General features: G+C 39.1%; 1 protein-coding gene across 2 annotated transcripts in view; it reads left to right on the top strand.

Annotated features, from left to right (window-relative positions):
• Positions 1–7,811, top strand: part of UGGT1 (UDP-glucose glycoprotein glucosyltransferase 1) — a 113,651-nt gene extending 105,840 nt beyond the window's left edge. For both annotated transcript variants that reach the window (XM_043576427.1, XM_043576428.1), the window contains 3 exons: positions 451–567; positions 1,050–1,215; positions 3,394–7,811. In XM_043576427.1, coding sequence (XP_043432362.1) covers positions 451–567; positions 1,050–1,215; positions 3,394–3,419 — 309 coding nt within the window. In that variant the 3' untranslated portion in view covers positions 3,420–7,811. The remainder of the gene's footprint in view (positions 1–450; positions 568–1,049; positions 1,216–3,393) is intronic.
• The last annotated feature ends 9,527 nt before the right edge of the window (positions 7,812–17,338 follow it).

Here is a 17,338-nt window from a genome sequence, read left to right as displayed (position 1 = left end):
ACAGTTGGCTTGAAAACATGTAAGCTTCATCCACTTGGGATCAAGCCTCAGTTGACAAGGTTGATTTGGAGCATCCTTTATGCAAAGTTGTGAAGTATCAAAACCACACTCTATGATTAGTTAACTTTCAAGAAGCACTAGTATTTTTCTTAGAATTGCCCTCATGGAGAGAAGTCTAGGTGTAGGTTATTTGTGAGTTTTAAGCTAAAGTTTTTCAGGTGCTTATCATAGGTAGATGTTTTAGAAGTCCTCTAAACCGTAGTTTTACAAAAAATCACAAGTAAGTATTTTAGCTTCTCACAGGTTTTTAGTAGACCCTTTCAGTTCTAAAAAATTGTGATTGGTATGTGATATGTAATGAGCAGCCATTACCACTAATTTGCTCTGAGTTTATTTCAGTTTCCCTCAGAACTTGAGAGTATTGTGTCTTATTTTCTTTTTACCAAACAGGATTTGCCCAATAACATGATCCATCAGGTGCCAATTAAATCACTCCCTCAAGAATGGCTTTGGTGTGAAACGTGGTGTGATGATGCCTCTAAGAAAAGGGCTAAAACGATAGATTTGGTAAGCTGTCTGTGGTTCTTTTCTACATCTTATTCCAGTGTGATTTATGACTAGATTGTTATCAACACACAGATTCTTCTTTAGTCTTCTCTGTAGTTGTGCAGTTGGGGGACTGTAGCACATCCTGTAGTAACATCCACAGATCTCTGCTGCGTGCAGCAGGCAGCCAGGTTTCTGGTGTCTGATGGGGCTATTTCACTACTTACAATCAGTGAAGTTACTACTTGTCCATGGATTATCTCTGTGCCTTGTAATTTTATCAAAGGAACTTTCAGTTCCTGCTTTCCAGCCATTCTCCACAATTTTGTAGAAGCTTTATGTGACCCACTACCACATTGCTTCTGCTGGTCTCTCATTTGGTTCTTCAGTGTTGTTCTTTTTGTTCAGTTGGGACTTAGAATCCAAGAACAGACACATCTTTGAATTCTGTATAAAGTGCCCTGTCTTCAGCTTGGTTGAAGCATGTGATTTGGGTTTTACAGTGTAATAATCCAATGACCAAAGAGCCCAAGCTGGAAGCAGCTGTTCGAATTGTCCCAGAGTGGCAGGACTACGACCAAGAGATCAAGCAGCTACAGACCCGGTTCCAGAGGGAGAAAGAGACAGGAATGCTGGACAAGAAGACAACACAGGAGCCACGCTGGGAAGGTAGGTCCAGCGGTCAGCCTTAGGGAAGTACTTACTTGCATTTCTGATTTGTGTTTGTTGCAAAAACAACAGAATAATGAATAAAAGGAATCTCAGCCCTTCCATCCTGACATCAACCAGTGTATATTTTTACTTTCCTTTTTTAGTTGGCCTTCTAAACGTATGTATTAATACAGTTGCTGCCCCCTTTTCTTTTCCCTTATTTTATTTTATCTTTTTGAGAAAAGGTGCGTTGAGAATTCTGTTATTTAGGCTCATGAATTTTGTGATATATAAGCTAAGCCTGACATTACTTTGGGGATCTTTTGTCAGATTCCTTGGTTTTTTATTAAATCTGTCCAGGCATTATTAAATGAACATATTTAGGGTCAAGACAAAGTGTATATTGATTTTGAAAAAAAAAAGTGTTCTTTCAAAGAAGAATATTGGAGTGGACTTATTTAATTTAGGCTAAGAATAGAAGGGACTAAATCTTCATGTAATATTTTCCCCCCTCTTATGTAAATCTCTAATGGTATACAGTTGACAAAAATCATTAGAATACAATAGTGACCATTTGTAAACTATTAATAAGCTGAATTCTGGATTTTTAACATCATTCAGTTCAAAACTAATTCTAAGAAGTAAGTTACAGAACATGGATCTTGAGTGATTCACCTAATCATCCCGAAGACTGTACTATGTTGTTAAGTATCATAAAATAATAATAATAAAATAAAAATAAAAATAATTCAAATTCGCTATTAACACCTGAAAGATTTCTATCGATACTTGGGTAAATAATGTACAATTCTGTTCAAATAAGAGGAAAACACAAATAAATGAAGTTGAGAAAACAGCAGTCACATTAAAGGAATCTGTTTTTAATAAATATTCCCTTGAGGGGCACCTGGGTGGCTCAGTTGGTTAAACGCCCAACTTTGGCTCCGGTCATGATCTCATGGCTTGTGAGTTCGAGCTCCGCGTTGGGCTCTATGCTGACAGCCTGGAGCCTGCTTCAGATTCTGTGTCTCCCTCTCTCTCTGCCCCTCCCCTGCTCGTGCTCTCTCTCTCTCTCTCTCAAAAATAAACATTAAAAATATATATATATACACTCCATTGAAAAAATGTGCATATTGATACTGATAATGCTATTTGTTGGGAAGATGATGAGGAAAGTGCTCTGGGTCTACCTTGCCAAAGCTCTGTATATTAGAACAGTCCTTGTTAAAAAGCAGAAACCATTAACATGTTTATACCCTCAGTAATTCCTTTCTTGAGAATTTACCTTAAATAAGTTCACATAAGAAAAAAGTAATAAAAATGGAGAAATTTATTATTTATAAACCAAAATTATTTTTAATTATTATTATTTTTTAATGTTTGTTTTTGAGAGAGAGAGAGTGCTAGTGGGGGAGGGACAGAGAGAGAGGAAGACGCAGAATCCGAGGCAGGCTCCAGGCTCTGAGCTGTCAGCATAGGGCCTGATGCGGGCTCAAACCCATGAAACATGAGATCATGACCTGAGCCGAGTCAGACACTTAACCGACTGAGCCACCCAGGTGCCCCTAAACCAAAATTATTTTTTTAAGTTTATTTTTTTATTTTGAGAGAGAGTGTATGCGTGAGCAAGTGGAGGAGCGGCAGAGAGGGAGAGAGAATCCCAAGCAGGCTCCGTGCCATCAGCACAGAGCCCTATGTGAGTCTCGATCCCATGAACCATGAGATCATGACCTGAGCCAAAGTCAAGAGTTAGATGCTTAACTGACTGAACCACCCAGGCTCCCAAAATTATTAAAAACAGTTTAAACATCCAAGAATAGAGAGTGGTAAATGAGCTACACTTTTACTTAGGAAAATGTGTTTGTGTGTTATTAAATGAAAAAGAAGAATCGTGACTAAAAATGTGTATATTTTTACCAGAAGTAAAGATTGTATTTGTGAAACAGTTCTGCTGGAATAGGGATATGCAGGTGGTTTCAGTGTTTTTAAAAACAAAAAGGTCTTTTTTGTTTTGTTTTTGCTTTCAAAATATAATACAAACACTCCACACCAAAGCTTCTAAAAATTTCAAAATAGAGATAAAATGGAGGTGGGGCCACAATTAATAGGTTACAGTACCAGAAGAAATATTCAGTCTGTATTTTTGTCACTTGAGGATAAAACCATTTTATTTTCAATTGTTCTCCTTTTCCACAGGACCTCAGAAACGAGAAGAATTATGATCTTCACAGGAGGACAGGAAATTGCACCATTTGAAAAACACTTTTTGTATTAAATGCTAGTTTTTTCTGATCTGTCTTTACAACTGCTGATAAACTGGCTGGGCAGGCGTGCCACACCTTTTGATTCTGAGCATTTGATTTTGACTTCTACACGCCAGTGGGCTCTGGATCTTTGGAGTCAAGGCTCTATTGGATTTGTACCTCAGAGGAAGACAAATGGCTGATCTTTTGGGACTCTGTAAAGAGCAGTCTTCTAACCAGAAGGGAAAATGGCAGAGGCAACTGGAAGAAAATGAGTCCTGTGGTGCCCACACCAAGAGCACACACATGCTGCATCACCATGGGAAGTCGACCCGCCAGAGCCGCCATGTTCTTCCTTACCTCAGTTTACTGACAGCGGAGCTCAGTCTGCAGCCTGCGCTGTGGTGGCAGAAGCTTTGTCCGAGGTCCACACACCTTGAGGTTTATGCCAGTGCGTCCTGTGTCCTTGTGTTCTCTTCCCCAGCAGTGGGTTCATTGTTAAATGGAAACCCAACCAACAATCATGTGTCTTTGAGATTGGCTCCAGGCAATTAATTTGGGGACAAGATGGGGTGGGTTCGGATGAGGGTAGGAAACATATCAGGAGTAGGAGGACTTTAGGGTATTTTGGGAGAGGTGAAGAAGACAGAAATTGGCCATTACCTGTTATAAACCATCAGTACCATGTGACTAATTTAAAATGAAAACATTATTCTTATTCCCCACCCAACCCCAGTAAACTTCTTAGGAAATTGTTTTGTAAATAATTTTTCTATTTGTGAAAGTCTTTACTTTTTCTTCCCACTTTCTTAAAAAAAAAAAAAAAAGTCTGTTACTGATTTCCTCACTGGATACAGCCATAGTGAGCCCCTCTGGTGATCCATCTTGAGGGGCTCCAGTCTCCCTCGGGAAGGTCATCACATCATCCACCTTCTGCTCCTCTGGGTGGGGGGCAGGGGGTTCTTTCTCAGACCCAGGCAAAGTTGGCTTTGACTTTTCTCTACGCAGGACTCCCAGAGCTGAGAAGAGGAGAGATGTTGACTGTAATCCGTGTTCCTCTGTACGTGGTCCTCTATTCCTTTTAGTTCAGTGCTGTGGGCTGCCTCTGGTTTGCCGAAATTGCCAGCACACCACTCTTCTGACAGCACATAGTTGCATCTTGAAGCAGCATCAGCCCTCCTCTTAGTGTCTTTACTTCAGTGGCCCAGAGTGGCCCTTCTGGAGTGGCCTCTCCTGGTGAGCGGGCAGTGTTGGGAGGCACCCAGAGGGAGTCTTCTGGTGTGTTTTCAGCCTACATGGGCGTGAGGCTCTAGGGCCTTCCCTCTGTCTGCCCAGGCTGCAGGGTAACACAAGAGCACTCCTGTGGACTGTGCCTCCTTCCATTGCAAACCATTTTTGTCCCTAATATTTTGCCTGCTTTTTACAAATGTGAGGAGGGGCTGCAAATGATAGCTGATTCCTCACTCTTCTAAGCCAGGGAACATAGGTTTTCAGTCTTTTTTAGAAATCAAAGTCTTATGGCAAATATCAAGTAATTTATTTTTTTCTATAGTCACATAAGCAAAAGTTAGCTTAGGAGTCTCTCAGTCAGTCAGAAGGAGCTTTTATAATTCCATTAAAAGTTGGGAAGAAGGGAGCTCAAATTTTTAGATAAATGGATCCAAGACTGAAAAGGTCCCTCAGAGTCATTGCTGTTGACAAAGGCTGTAGCTTGATTCCCCCCCTGCTCTGCCGCTCACTTGTCAGAGCAGCTGAAGGGATAGAATCAATGAGAACAAAAAAACATTTGTTTAGCCTCATCTTGGATCGAAGAAAAGCTGTTAGAGAGCCTTCTGCCACCACCACTTCAGTCTACACCTGTGAACAGAACTGTGTACTTTCCGAGTTGATTTTCTGGGAGATTGAGTGGGAAATACTAAAGTCACTGGGGTGTGCTTTTTAAATACTGGTTCTCTTGGGACATGGAGCATGCCACCTTTCTCCATGTCTTTCCACTAGGTCTCTTATGCATATTCCATGTGAGGAACGTACAGTGTGATATCTGTTCTCCGTGTAGTGTGTGTCCTCACTGTTCTTGTCCATCACCACCCTAAGCACAAGTCTTATCAGTAGTTGTTTCTAAGTGTGTAAGACCTCGTTTGCTTTTGAAGTGGTGTAGGGCCTTCCTTCCTTCTCTTGGTTCATGTGGCAACAGTATCTTTTCAGGATGAACCTCTAATGTCCTAGGAAATGATAATACGACTAAAATTTGGTCTTGGTCAGCTTTGTCCATTGACTCTACTGTGCGAAAGCAAATTGTGACCCAAAAGATAGAGATTTTTTTCCCAAGAAGCAAGAATTGATGGCACTGAAATGCTCAAGGTTCTGGAAACTGTTCACAGTGCATCGTTTTTAACCATCATTTTTATGGAACGGGATTTGTTGTCTCTCATCATGCCATAATGGGAAATTTTCTTTATGAATCAGGGCCAGTGTGATGTGAAATAATGTGACATGTCCGAATGACATGCAACATGTGAGTTTTTGTGTTCTATGAACAGTGGTATTTGAGACCAAACCCCATTCACACAGTCTGCTGCTGGAGGTGAGAAGGCATGCCTATGTATGTTTTACAATTGAACTCAGTACTGACCACACCGAGAATGATGACACATTAGTTTCCCATAAGGATGATAAGGTGTCGAATCTCAAGATGTGGCGTTTCTAACGGAAACATGCAGATGTTTGCCTACCTACTATGTGTATATGCCTCGCGGTAGGCCCTTGTTTCATGAACTCAGCTCGTGGGAGAGCAAAGATTTTACATGTTTCAGAAATCGTTTCCAAGAACGGAGCTTAATGAACTCTGCTCCCCTCCAGTCCTCATGCTGTGAACCATGTGGAGGCTGTGCTTGAAGGAACAACTTCTGTCTGGTTGCAGGACGTGGTCCCTGAACGAAGGTCCGGAAGCTGGCAGTGTGAATGGGGTTTTCAGAAGGGACGGGCCCAGCTAATAGGAAGGAAATTCCGTTGTCCTTTAGCTGGGAATCATACTTGACTGCCACTGTAATTTGGAACAAGTCAGACACCACCCTCCTAGGATTGAGTAAAATTCCTCTTACCTTACATCTCCCCTGTGAGTAAACTTGGGTACTTGAAAGTAGCCCTTTTCTAAAATTGCCATGAATGAGTCACAAGGGAATTTCTAGTGTGTTTTTCTGATTCCAGTGTTAATGCTAATGGTGTCAGATTTCATGGAGATGGAAATGTTCTGCTAAATCACCTGGTAAACTGGTAGATCATTTGGTAAATGGAAAGTTTTTCTTGGCAACAACAAATGGAAGGTGCATTGTGCACAAAGTAATTTAAGTATATATTCAACTGTTATATAATTTTAATAATTTTTTAAGTATTTGATTTTATGGGGACATTTTTGTGGGATGATTAGAGTTAAATATAGCTGTCATGTGTCTAGTTTGGTGGGATAACATTTTTTACTTAAATTCATGTTTTCCCTGTCTTGATGTAGTGGGGGAAGATCTCAATCACAACTTTGGTAATTGCCTGATTGAATTCAAGCAAATTTGACTTCATTAACTCAGGTTGTAATTAATATTTCAGACTATCTGGAGGATACCAATTTCTCTTTCATTTGCTATTTGATCTCTTGATCTAATTCAGAAATGACACTTGTGGGTAGTAGTGAGTCAGTGCACTAAGTAGATGGTCTCTCCCCTTCAGGGTGCCATTGAGTGCTGACAGTTTATAAAATGAAACCACAAAATCAGCTTCAAGCAGCGGCATGCTCCCCAAAAGTAGCACATTAAGCTTAAACTCCCTGATACTGATTTTACAAGCAAGAGGCTGTCTCCTGAATCTTAAATTACCTAGCAACATAGAGGCCAAATGTGGAAGATTTAAGAAGAAACAAGTTGGGGTATGAGCTAAGGCCTTCATCCCACCTGTAATTTATGCATTGCCTTATTCGTCATTATTTAGATGTCCAGAGAAGTGGGCATAAATCCTCGTCAGAGTAAAAGTAGCAAAATTCAAGGCAAATGATTTGGGAAAAAGATTATCAAGCACCATGTTTTCCAACCAGTTATCCTTGATGATAATGAGGTAAACATAGAAAAAATGAAAAATACTAGAATTTTTAAAGGAAAGTATGTATTTAGAAAACCTTCTTTATAACTATTGTATTTTACTGTAATCCTGCTCGTTAAATGCAACATAGGTGCAGGTGCTGCCCCTTGCTTGGGAACAAGTACCGGGGCCCTAGGTGTCTGCAGAGCCCTCTGCACCCGAAGTGAGTGGAGAATGAATTTCCTGGTACTGTAATGAAAATAAGGTCTGCTCAACACAATAAACTTTTACTTGTCTTCTTTAAAACTGGTTGGTCATTCGGCTTTTATGTTTAGGAAGGACATATCATTAGAGCTCAAAATCCCACCCTTTCATCTGACAGAAGAAGCAAGCCTGCAGGAAGGAGAGCTTTACCTGCACATTTGGTCTTGTGATGGAGCTGGGTCCAGTTCCACCAATTCTCACAATAGCACCCATGCCTCTTGAAGGTTGCCAGCCTTGGAGAAGTGCCACAGGCAGGATCTTGTAGGCAAGCTGCCCCAGGGGAGCTCACCATAATGGGCAGGGTGGCAGAGTTTGAACATTTTGCAGATTCTCTAAACTATTCTGGGGCCAGACTTGAAGATATGGTTCCTGACATTCAGATGCTCATTGGACACTGCCAGCCAGTGTATGGAGTGCTCCTGCTGAGGTGGAGGTCAGGGAAGGGGACTTGGTGGCTGTGAGAAGGCAGCAGAGGGCCCCTCAGGTGGAAGAGAGGAGGGATTTCTTTGGTAGTCAGGAAAAGCTTCTACAAGGAGATGATGCTTAAAATGACGTCTGAGGAATTATCCAGGTAGGGTGTGGGAGGTGGGGATAGAGGGAGGAGCAGGAGCTAGTTTGTCTCATTTAGGGAGCTGCAAGTGAACCTAGAGTCCATAGCCAGGAGAGAAATTCTGAGGCAGGGATCTGAGTTTGATCCCAGGGCCACAAGAAAGCCCGAGTGGTTTTTAACTGGGTACTGACAGGAAGTTGGCTTTTTCTTGTAATAAACTTTACTGGTAAATAGCACATCTAGGCCCAAGTACACAAACATACATCTTGGTAGGTTTTCAAGGTGAACAGACTTAACCATCATCAAGATAAGTAAAAAGAAAATTGGATTTTTTTTTAAGTTTATTTAGTTTTGAGAGAGGGAGCTAGAGCGTGTGTGAGCTGGGGAGAGGCAGAGAGAGAATCCAAGGCAGGCTCTGCACTGGGGCTTGAGCTCATGAACCGTGAGATCATGACCGGAGCTGAAATCAAATGCGATGCTCAACCGACTGAGTCACCCAGGGGCCCCAAGGAGGTTGAATTTTATTTTAAACAACATTTAAACATCTGGCTTCCGGGGCGCCTGGGTGGCGCAGTCGGTTAAGCGTCCGACTTCAGCCAGGTCACCATCTCGCGGTCCGTGAGTTCGAGCCCCGCGACGGGCTCTGGGCTGATGGCTCAGAGCCTGGAGCCTGTTTCCGATTCTGTGTCTCCCTCTCTCTCTGCCCCTCCCCCGTTCATGCTCTGTCTCTCTCTGTCCCAAAAATAAAAAACAAACAAACAAAAAAAACGTTGATAAACATCTGGCTTCCTGTAATGGCCAGAGTGTCTTGTATCAGACTAACTCTCCTACTGATAATTATATACATTTTATATACATTTTTGAAATGCCCTGTAAATTTTGAAATGCACTGTAAAGTGAGGAAAGTGACCAGAGACAAGCAAAACTGGAGGGGACTCATCCACTGAAAGAAGAGTAACACACTGGACAAGATCACATTTAAGTGACGGTTCCTCACGTAGCCCCACAGGGAATACAACAAAAAGTGGCAATCTCACAAGGTTGAGGAGCCAACTCAGAATTCAGGGTTGTTGGAGCAGCTTGGAAATTGAAAAGGAAATCCCAGAAAGAGGAAAACACAGAGCCTTGAGTTCACCTGTCATACTCCCCTCCAATTCTTGGTTGACTGCTCCTAAATTATGCATGAGTTGGGTAGGATTCCAGAGAGCCCAACAGAAAGCAGCTGGAAGTCTGGAGAAGGTCAGCAGAGATTTCAGATGTCTGGTGCTGGGGAGGGAAAGTTTGGAATTTATGACCCACCAGGTTAGAGAGACATAGTAAATTTTGGGGGCTTTTGTTGAAAACCCAGAAAGCCATGCTTTAGAATGAGAACCACATCTGAGAACACTGGTTGAGGCCCTAGGACTAAGGGCAAAACTAAAACAGACCCACTCTACTAAAGCCTAAAATTGAGCCTTCAAAAAAATCAAGGCAATCTGCTAGTAACTTGACTGCCTACTAAACAAAACTCAACAATTCAAAGTCTCCACACTGTATCACCCAGAATGTCCAGTATACAATTACAAATCAGGAGCCATCAGAAGAAATGTATGACGCACAACCAAGAAAAAATCAAACAAATCCCCCAATAAGCAAGATGTTGAAATTACTGAATAAGAATTTTAAAATAATTATAAATACCTTAAAGGATCTATAGAAAAGGACAGACACAAAGATGAAGATGTGGAGAATTTTACAAGAGACATGCAATTTTTAAAAGTCTCATGGATGGGCTTACAATATTAAACACTGCAAAAGAAAGGATCAGTGAATGTGAAGACAGGCTAATAGATATTATCCAAGTTGAATAGCAAAGAGGGAAAAAAAAACATAGATAAATGAACAGAGATGTAACAACTTGTGAGGCAATAGTGAAAATATAAAATATGCTAAGTGGAACACTAGAGGAAAAAGAAAATATTTGGAGGAAAAGAAACAAACAAAATGTTTCGGAGAAATATTAGCTAAAAATTTTCAAAATGTGATTAAAATATCAATATCCAAAAACCTCAGTGACCCTCTGTAATAGTTTTTTAAAAAATTCTAAAACCAGTTTTGAGGCCTTGGCTAGAGACCAGTGAATTATCTTGAGCATCCAATTAAGTTCATACCATCAACCACTTTACTGGTTGGATATGCACATTCTGGGCCACTGTACACCCACCCTAATCGCCCAAAACCATATACCAGACAGCCAGCGGCAGCTCCCAAGCCCCAGAGCCCACTGGAATTGTTCAAATTAGTCCTAATCTTTTTTACCCTTCCTTGCCCATTCATTCCTGGGGAAACCATTATAAAAATTCTTTCCCACAGTTCCTATCTTGCCTTTTTCTTCAAGACCAACTCTAGTGTTTCCCCTGAGTGATCCTGCATGGTGTGAACTGTGAGCATCACAGAACTCTGACACTCTTCAGGTTTCTAACCATGTCACCCCACCACCCAAAAAGCAGGATAAGTATACAGGCCACACCTTAGGCACATCTTAGTCAAATGCTGAATACCAGAGATAAAATCTTTTCAAAGTAGCCAGGAAAAATAAAAAAGACACATGATACACAAGAACAGCAATAGGAATGACAGTTAACTTTTCAGCAGGAAAAAAACAGATGACAGCGGAATAACATTTTTAAAGTGCTGAAAGAAGGCAAAGCTGTTTTAGCATTCTATGTGTGGGGGAAATGTTCTCTGAGAATGAAAATGAAATAAAACATTTCAGAATAATTGAATGCAAATAGAATTCATTCCCAGTAGATCTGGACTATAAAAAATGGTAAAGATCCCTCAGGCTAAAAGGGAAATGATGCCAGATAGAAATTCAGATCAACAGGAAAGAATGGAGAGTACTGGAAATAGTAAATATGTAGGTAAATATACTATTTTTTTCCTTAAGATATTATTGATTGCTTAAACCAAAATTGATACCTATATGTCATAGGTATAATAGTTATATAGATAGAAGTAAAATATATGACAATTGCACAAAAGATGGGAGTTATAAGATTCTTATATGTGAATTGGTGTGATAGTAATGCAAGATAAACTGATAAGCTGAGGAAGCACATTGTTTTCCCTAGAGTAACCATTAAAAACCAAATATGAAGTTATAGCTCCCCAACCAAATGGGAGATAAAATTCAGTGCTTAAATTTTTTAAATAATAAAAAAAAAACCCTATAATAACCCAATAGAGGCAAGAAAGGAGGAACAAAGGAACAAGTACAGAGGAGATAAATACTAAACTAACAGCTAAACAGCAGACTTTAAACTGAAAAAGATCAAGATTTGCATCATATATTAATAGTTTTAAATATTCTAAGTAAAAGTCAGAGATTTTTAGATTGTGTTTTAAAAAATAATTTACAAGAATTAACAGTTAATAGCAATAGGTTGAAATTAAGAAATATACCACACAAACATAAGAAAACTGGTGTGGCTATGTTAATGTCAGGCAAAGTGAAATTCAAGACATTACCAGAGGATTACAAAAAGGACATTCTATAATGATAAAAGTCAGTCAAGAAGACATTAACAATCCTAAATATATATGTACCTAATGACATTAATTTATAATGCATATGGGGTCAATCACTATTAAACTGGGAAAAGCTATTGCAATAAACTATTTTGGAACTCTGGAACATGTTTGGACATTTACAACAACCAGCATAGTGCTTCATGAAGAAGCTTCTGATCTTGTGTGAATGGCATGCATGAACTAACTACCACTTCCTATTTTTTTGGCACCACTTTGGCCATGGGGACAGCAGCCTGTGTTCTTGGAGTAGATGGATGGTGCTGGTATGGACAGAGATGACCTTGTTCTCAAAATATTTGGATCCATACATTTGAGCTGGTCTAGTGATATGTGAGGAACTGGCACAGATACTTGCCTTGGTTTGGGCCCTCAGTAGCAGTGGCTTACACTGGTGTCATCCTTCAGAAGATTTACAGAGACAGGACCCTCTTCTTTTCCTTGTTGGAGACAGACATTTAAAGAAATTGTTCTCAGATCACTGCTTGACTACAGAGACAATGGGATAGAAACTTCAGGAACCACACAAAAGGAATACATACTTGGCAAAAATAGTTTGGGAAAGTCACAATCATATGGCTTTGTCCTCAATAAATATCATCAACCCCTGAGGATTGGGAAAATCAGATTTCCAGATTTAGCATATTATAAAATCCCAGAATGTCCATTTCTTAAAAAAAAAAAAACAAGTGAAAAACATAAAGAAACAGAAAAATATGGCTCACCCACAGGAAAAAACCGATTTTACAGAACTATCCTTGAAAAAGCCCAGACATTGGAATTATTAAAGACATTGAATCAACTGATTTAATATGCTCGATGAGCTAAAGGAATCCATGGACAGAAAACTAATGGAAATCAGGAAAATGACATAAGAACAAAATGAAAATATATTTAAAAAAATAGAAATGACAAACAAGTAACCAAATTGTGCAGCTGACAAGTACACTAAGTGACATAAAATGTTCACTGAAGGTATTCAAAGGCAGATGTGTATATGAGCAGGCAGAAAAAAAAGACCAGAGAATTAAAGACTAGGACAGTTGAAATTATCCAGTTTGGTTGCGGGGGGGGGGGGGCACAGAAAGAAAAATGAAGAATCTGAGGGATTAATGGGACACTATCAAGTGTACCAACATATGCATTGTAGGAGTCCTAGGAGGAGAAGAAAGTGCAGAAAAAGTATCTGAGGAAGAGATTGCCACAATCTGTTGAAGGACATGAATCTACACATCCAAGAAGCTTAATGAACTCAAAGCAGGATACATTCAGAGATCCACACCAAGACATAAGTCAAATTGTTGAAACCAAAGACAGAATTTTGAAAGCAGCAAGAGAGAAGCAGCTCATCAAGTACAAGATCAGACTAATAACCAAATTCTCACCAGAAACCATGGAAACCAGAAGGCAGTGGGATGACATTTATGTCCTTTAAAAACAAAAACAAAACCCCTCTCAACCAAGAATTCTATATCTGGCAAAACTATCTTTGAAGAAATTAAGATACTTCTAGATAAACAAAAGCTGTAAGATGTCATTAACAGTAGACCTGCCTTACAAGAAATGCCATTAGGGAATATTTCTGGCTGAAACTCAGACAGTAACTCAAAGCCATAAGAACACTGGTAAATGTAACTACATAGACAAATATAAAAACCTCATTTACTTTTAGTTTATAACTCATCTTTTTTCTTTTTTAAAAAACATTTTCTTTTTTAAAAAATGTTTTATTTATTTTAGAGAGAGCATGAGTGGGGCAGGGGCAGAAGGAGAGAGGAACAGAGGATCTGAAGCGGGCTCTGCTCTGAGAGCAGTTAGCCTGATGCAGGGCTTGAACTCATGAACCGAGAGATCATGACCTGAGTCGAAGTTAGGTGCTCAACTGACTGAGCCACCCAGGCACCCCTCATCTGTTTTCCTATATGATTTAAAAGGCAAATACATAAAACAGTATATGTAAAAACAGTATATGTATATGTAAATAGGCAAATACATAAAACAGAAAATGTATATTAATGAGCACAAAATGTATAAGGATGTAATTGGCAAAATAATAGGAGAAGGAGAGAAGTATATAGGAGCAGAATATATACTATTGAAACCAAGTTGCTATTCAAACTAAGTTGTTATAAATAAGTTTAAGATGTTAATTGTAATTCCTGACATAACGACTAGAAAATAATTTTTAAATATATAGAAAAGTAAAGTAAAGAAGAAAATAGAACATACACTTCAAAATTTTAAGTAAACATAAAAAAAATGAATAACAGATTAATTGAGGAACAAAATGTGTGGCATACGGAAAACAAAAAGCTAAATGGCCAAAGTAGATCATGTCTTATCTGTATTTACTCCAAATGCAATGGGTTAAACTCCCTTATTAATAGACAGAGACTCGCAGATTGGGGGAAAAAACTCATCAACTATCTACATGTTGTCAACAAGAGACTTAAAATACAAAGACACAAAAAAGTTGAAAGTAAAACGATAAAAAAAAGATATCTCATGCAAATAGTAACCAAAAGAGAGCTGGAGAGACTTATATTATCTGACAAAATAGGCTTTAATTAAAAAAATTTACAAGAGATGAAGAAGGACATTATAGGAGCTCCTGGGTGGCTCAGAGTGTTGAATATCTGACCCTTGATCTCGACTCAGGTCATGATCCCCATGGTTCATGGGATCAAGCCCTGCATTGGGCTCTGCACTGACAATGTGGAGCCTGCTTGGGATTCTCTGTCTCCCTTTCTCTCTTCCCCTCCCCTGCTCTCTCTCTCTCTCAAACTAAATAAACTTAAAAAGAAAAGGACATTATATACTGATAAAGTATTTAATCCAGCAAGAAGATATAACAATGACAAACTTGACCACACATAACAAAAGGGCCCCAAAATATATGACGCAAAATTGGACAGAATTAAAGGGAGAAATACAGTTTTACAGTAACAGGCGGACACTTCAGTGCCCATTTTCAAAAATGGATAGGTCAGACAGATTAATGACATAAAGAGGACTTTAACAACAACCTAAAACAAGTGGACCTAACAGACATAAACAGAACACTCCCACAACAGTACAGCATGTAATCTTCTCAAGTGCACATGGAACATCGTCCAAGACACACAAAAACATTCTTCATGAGTTTTAAAAGACTGAAATCATATAAAGTATCTTCTGATGGCAATGGAATAAAACTAGGTATCAATAATTGAAAGAAACTGGAAATTTCAGAGTAATAAAATCCACAAAAATTAACAGACTTTTAATGAATGGGTAAAAAAAAAGTCACAAGGGGAATTTTTAAAAATATAATATTCCAAAATTTGTGGGAAGCAGTGCTAAGAGGGAAATTTTTAACAGTAAATGCCTGCATTAGAAAGGAAGAGAATCTCAAGTTAATATCCTAACTGTAAATCTTAAGGAACTAGAAAAAAGAAGAGCCAACTAAAGCAGAAGGAAGGAAACAATAAAGATTAGAGCAGATATACATGGGTTAAAGAGTAGAAAACCAGGGGTACCTGGGTGGCTCAAGCAGTTAAGTTTCCAATTTCAGCTCAGGTCTTGATCTCATGGTTCATGAGTCCCACCCCTACATTGGGATCTCTGCTGTCAATGCAGAGCCCACTTCAGATCCTCTGTCCCCCCCGCTCTCTAACCCTCCCCTACTCTCTCTCAAAAATAAACAAACTTTAGAAAAGAGAGAGTAGAAAAACAACAGAGAAAATCAATGATGCCAAAAGTTTGTTCTTTGAAAGTATTGACAAACCCTTAGGTTCAGGGAGAGAGAGGGGTGAAGGGTAAGAGGGAGAAAGAACACTTAATTAAAATCAGAAATGAAGTGGGGACATTATTACTTAAATAACAGAAATAAAGTGGATTATAAGAAAATACTATGAACAATTATAAGCCAGCAGTTGAATAACCAAGATTAAAAGGAAAAATGTTTATAAACACACAAATTACCAAAACTGATTCAAGAAAAAACAGAATTTAGACTAGACATATAACAAGTAAATAGATTTAATCAGTGACCAACAACCTCCCAACAAAGAAAAGCCTAGGAACACGTGGCTTACTGGTGAGTTCTACCAAATATTTAAGATGAATTAAAACCACTCCTTCTCAAACCCTTGCCCAAAAAATGAAGTAGGGAGGGAACCCTTCCTAACTCATTCTATGAGGCTAGCATTGCCCTGAAAGCAAAATGAGACAAAGACACCCCAAGAAAACCAAAGTCCAATATCCCTTATGAATAGATGTAAATGCCCCCATAAAAGATAACCAAATGGAATGCCAGTAGATAAGGACTATACTCCATGAGCAAGTGGGATTTATCCCCAGGGCAAGTGTGGTTCAATGTATGAAAATTATTCACTGTAATATACCACGTTGATAGAAAAAAGCGAGGAAAAACACCACATGATCTCAACTTGTGCAAAAAAAAAAAAGTCATCTGATAAAATCCACTTCCCTTTCATGACAAAACACTCAATAAACTAGGAGTAGATGGAAATGTTCATTATGTGATAAAGGCCGCATATGAAAAACCAGCAGCTGGGGCGCCTGGGTGGCTCAGTCGGTTAAGCGGCCGACTTCGGCTCAGGTCATGATCTCACGGTCCGTGAGTTCGAGCCCCGCGTCGGGCTCTGGGCTGACAGCTCAGAGCCTGGAGCCTGTTTCAGATTCTGTGTCTCCCTTTCTCTGACCCTCCCCCGTTCATGCTCTGTCTCTCTCTGTCTCAAAAATAAGAATAAAAACGTTAAAAAAATTAAAAAAAAAATCCCAGCAGCTAATATCACACTCACTGGTGAAAGTCTGAAAGCTTTTCTCCTAAGATCAAGAACAATATGAGAATGCCCACTTTGTCACTATTCATTATAGTGCTGCCAGTACCAATAGGAAAGAAAAAAAAAATGGTTACCAAACTGGAAAAGAAGAGGTAGTTACGTCTGTTTGCAGACAACACAATATGTAGAAAACTTCTAAGGAACCCACAAAGAAGGTTGAATTTAGTGATGTTGTAGGATACAAAATTGACAGACAAAAGTCAGTTGTATCTCTATACACCAGGAATGAACAACCCAAAAATGAAATTAAGAAAACCTTTACATTTACATAGCATCAAAATAATAAAATTCTTAGGAATAAACTTACCAAGGGGGAGAAATACTGTACACTGAAAACTGAAATTCATTGCTGTTGGAAATTAAAGAAGACCTAAACAAATGGAATGACATGTCACATTAGAGGACTGAAAGACTTAATATTGTTAAAATGACAGTACTTCCCAAATTTATCTGTAGATTTAAAGCAAATCCTTATCAAAATCCCCACTGGGATTTTCTACAAAAATAGAAAAACTCACCCTAAAATTCATATAGAATTTCAAGGGACTCTGTATAACCAAAGCAACCTTGATAAAGAAGAACAAAGTAGGAGGACTCACACT

Source organism: Prionailurus bengalensis, chromosome C1 (assembly GCF_016509475.1).
Source record: "Prionailurus bengalensis isolate Pbe53 chromosome C1, Fcat_Pben_1.1_paternal_pri, whole genome shotgun sequence".
NCBI classification, from domain to species: domain Eukaryota; kingdom Metazoa; phylum Chordata; class Mammalia; order Carnivora; family Felidae; genus Prionailurus; species Prionailurus bengalensis.
Note: the sequence above shows the minus strand (reverse complement) of the source record. Positions and strands in the feature narration are given on the sequence as shown.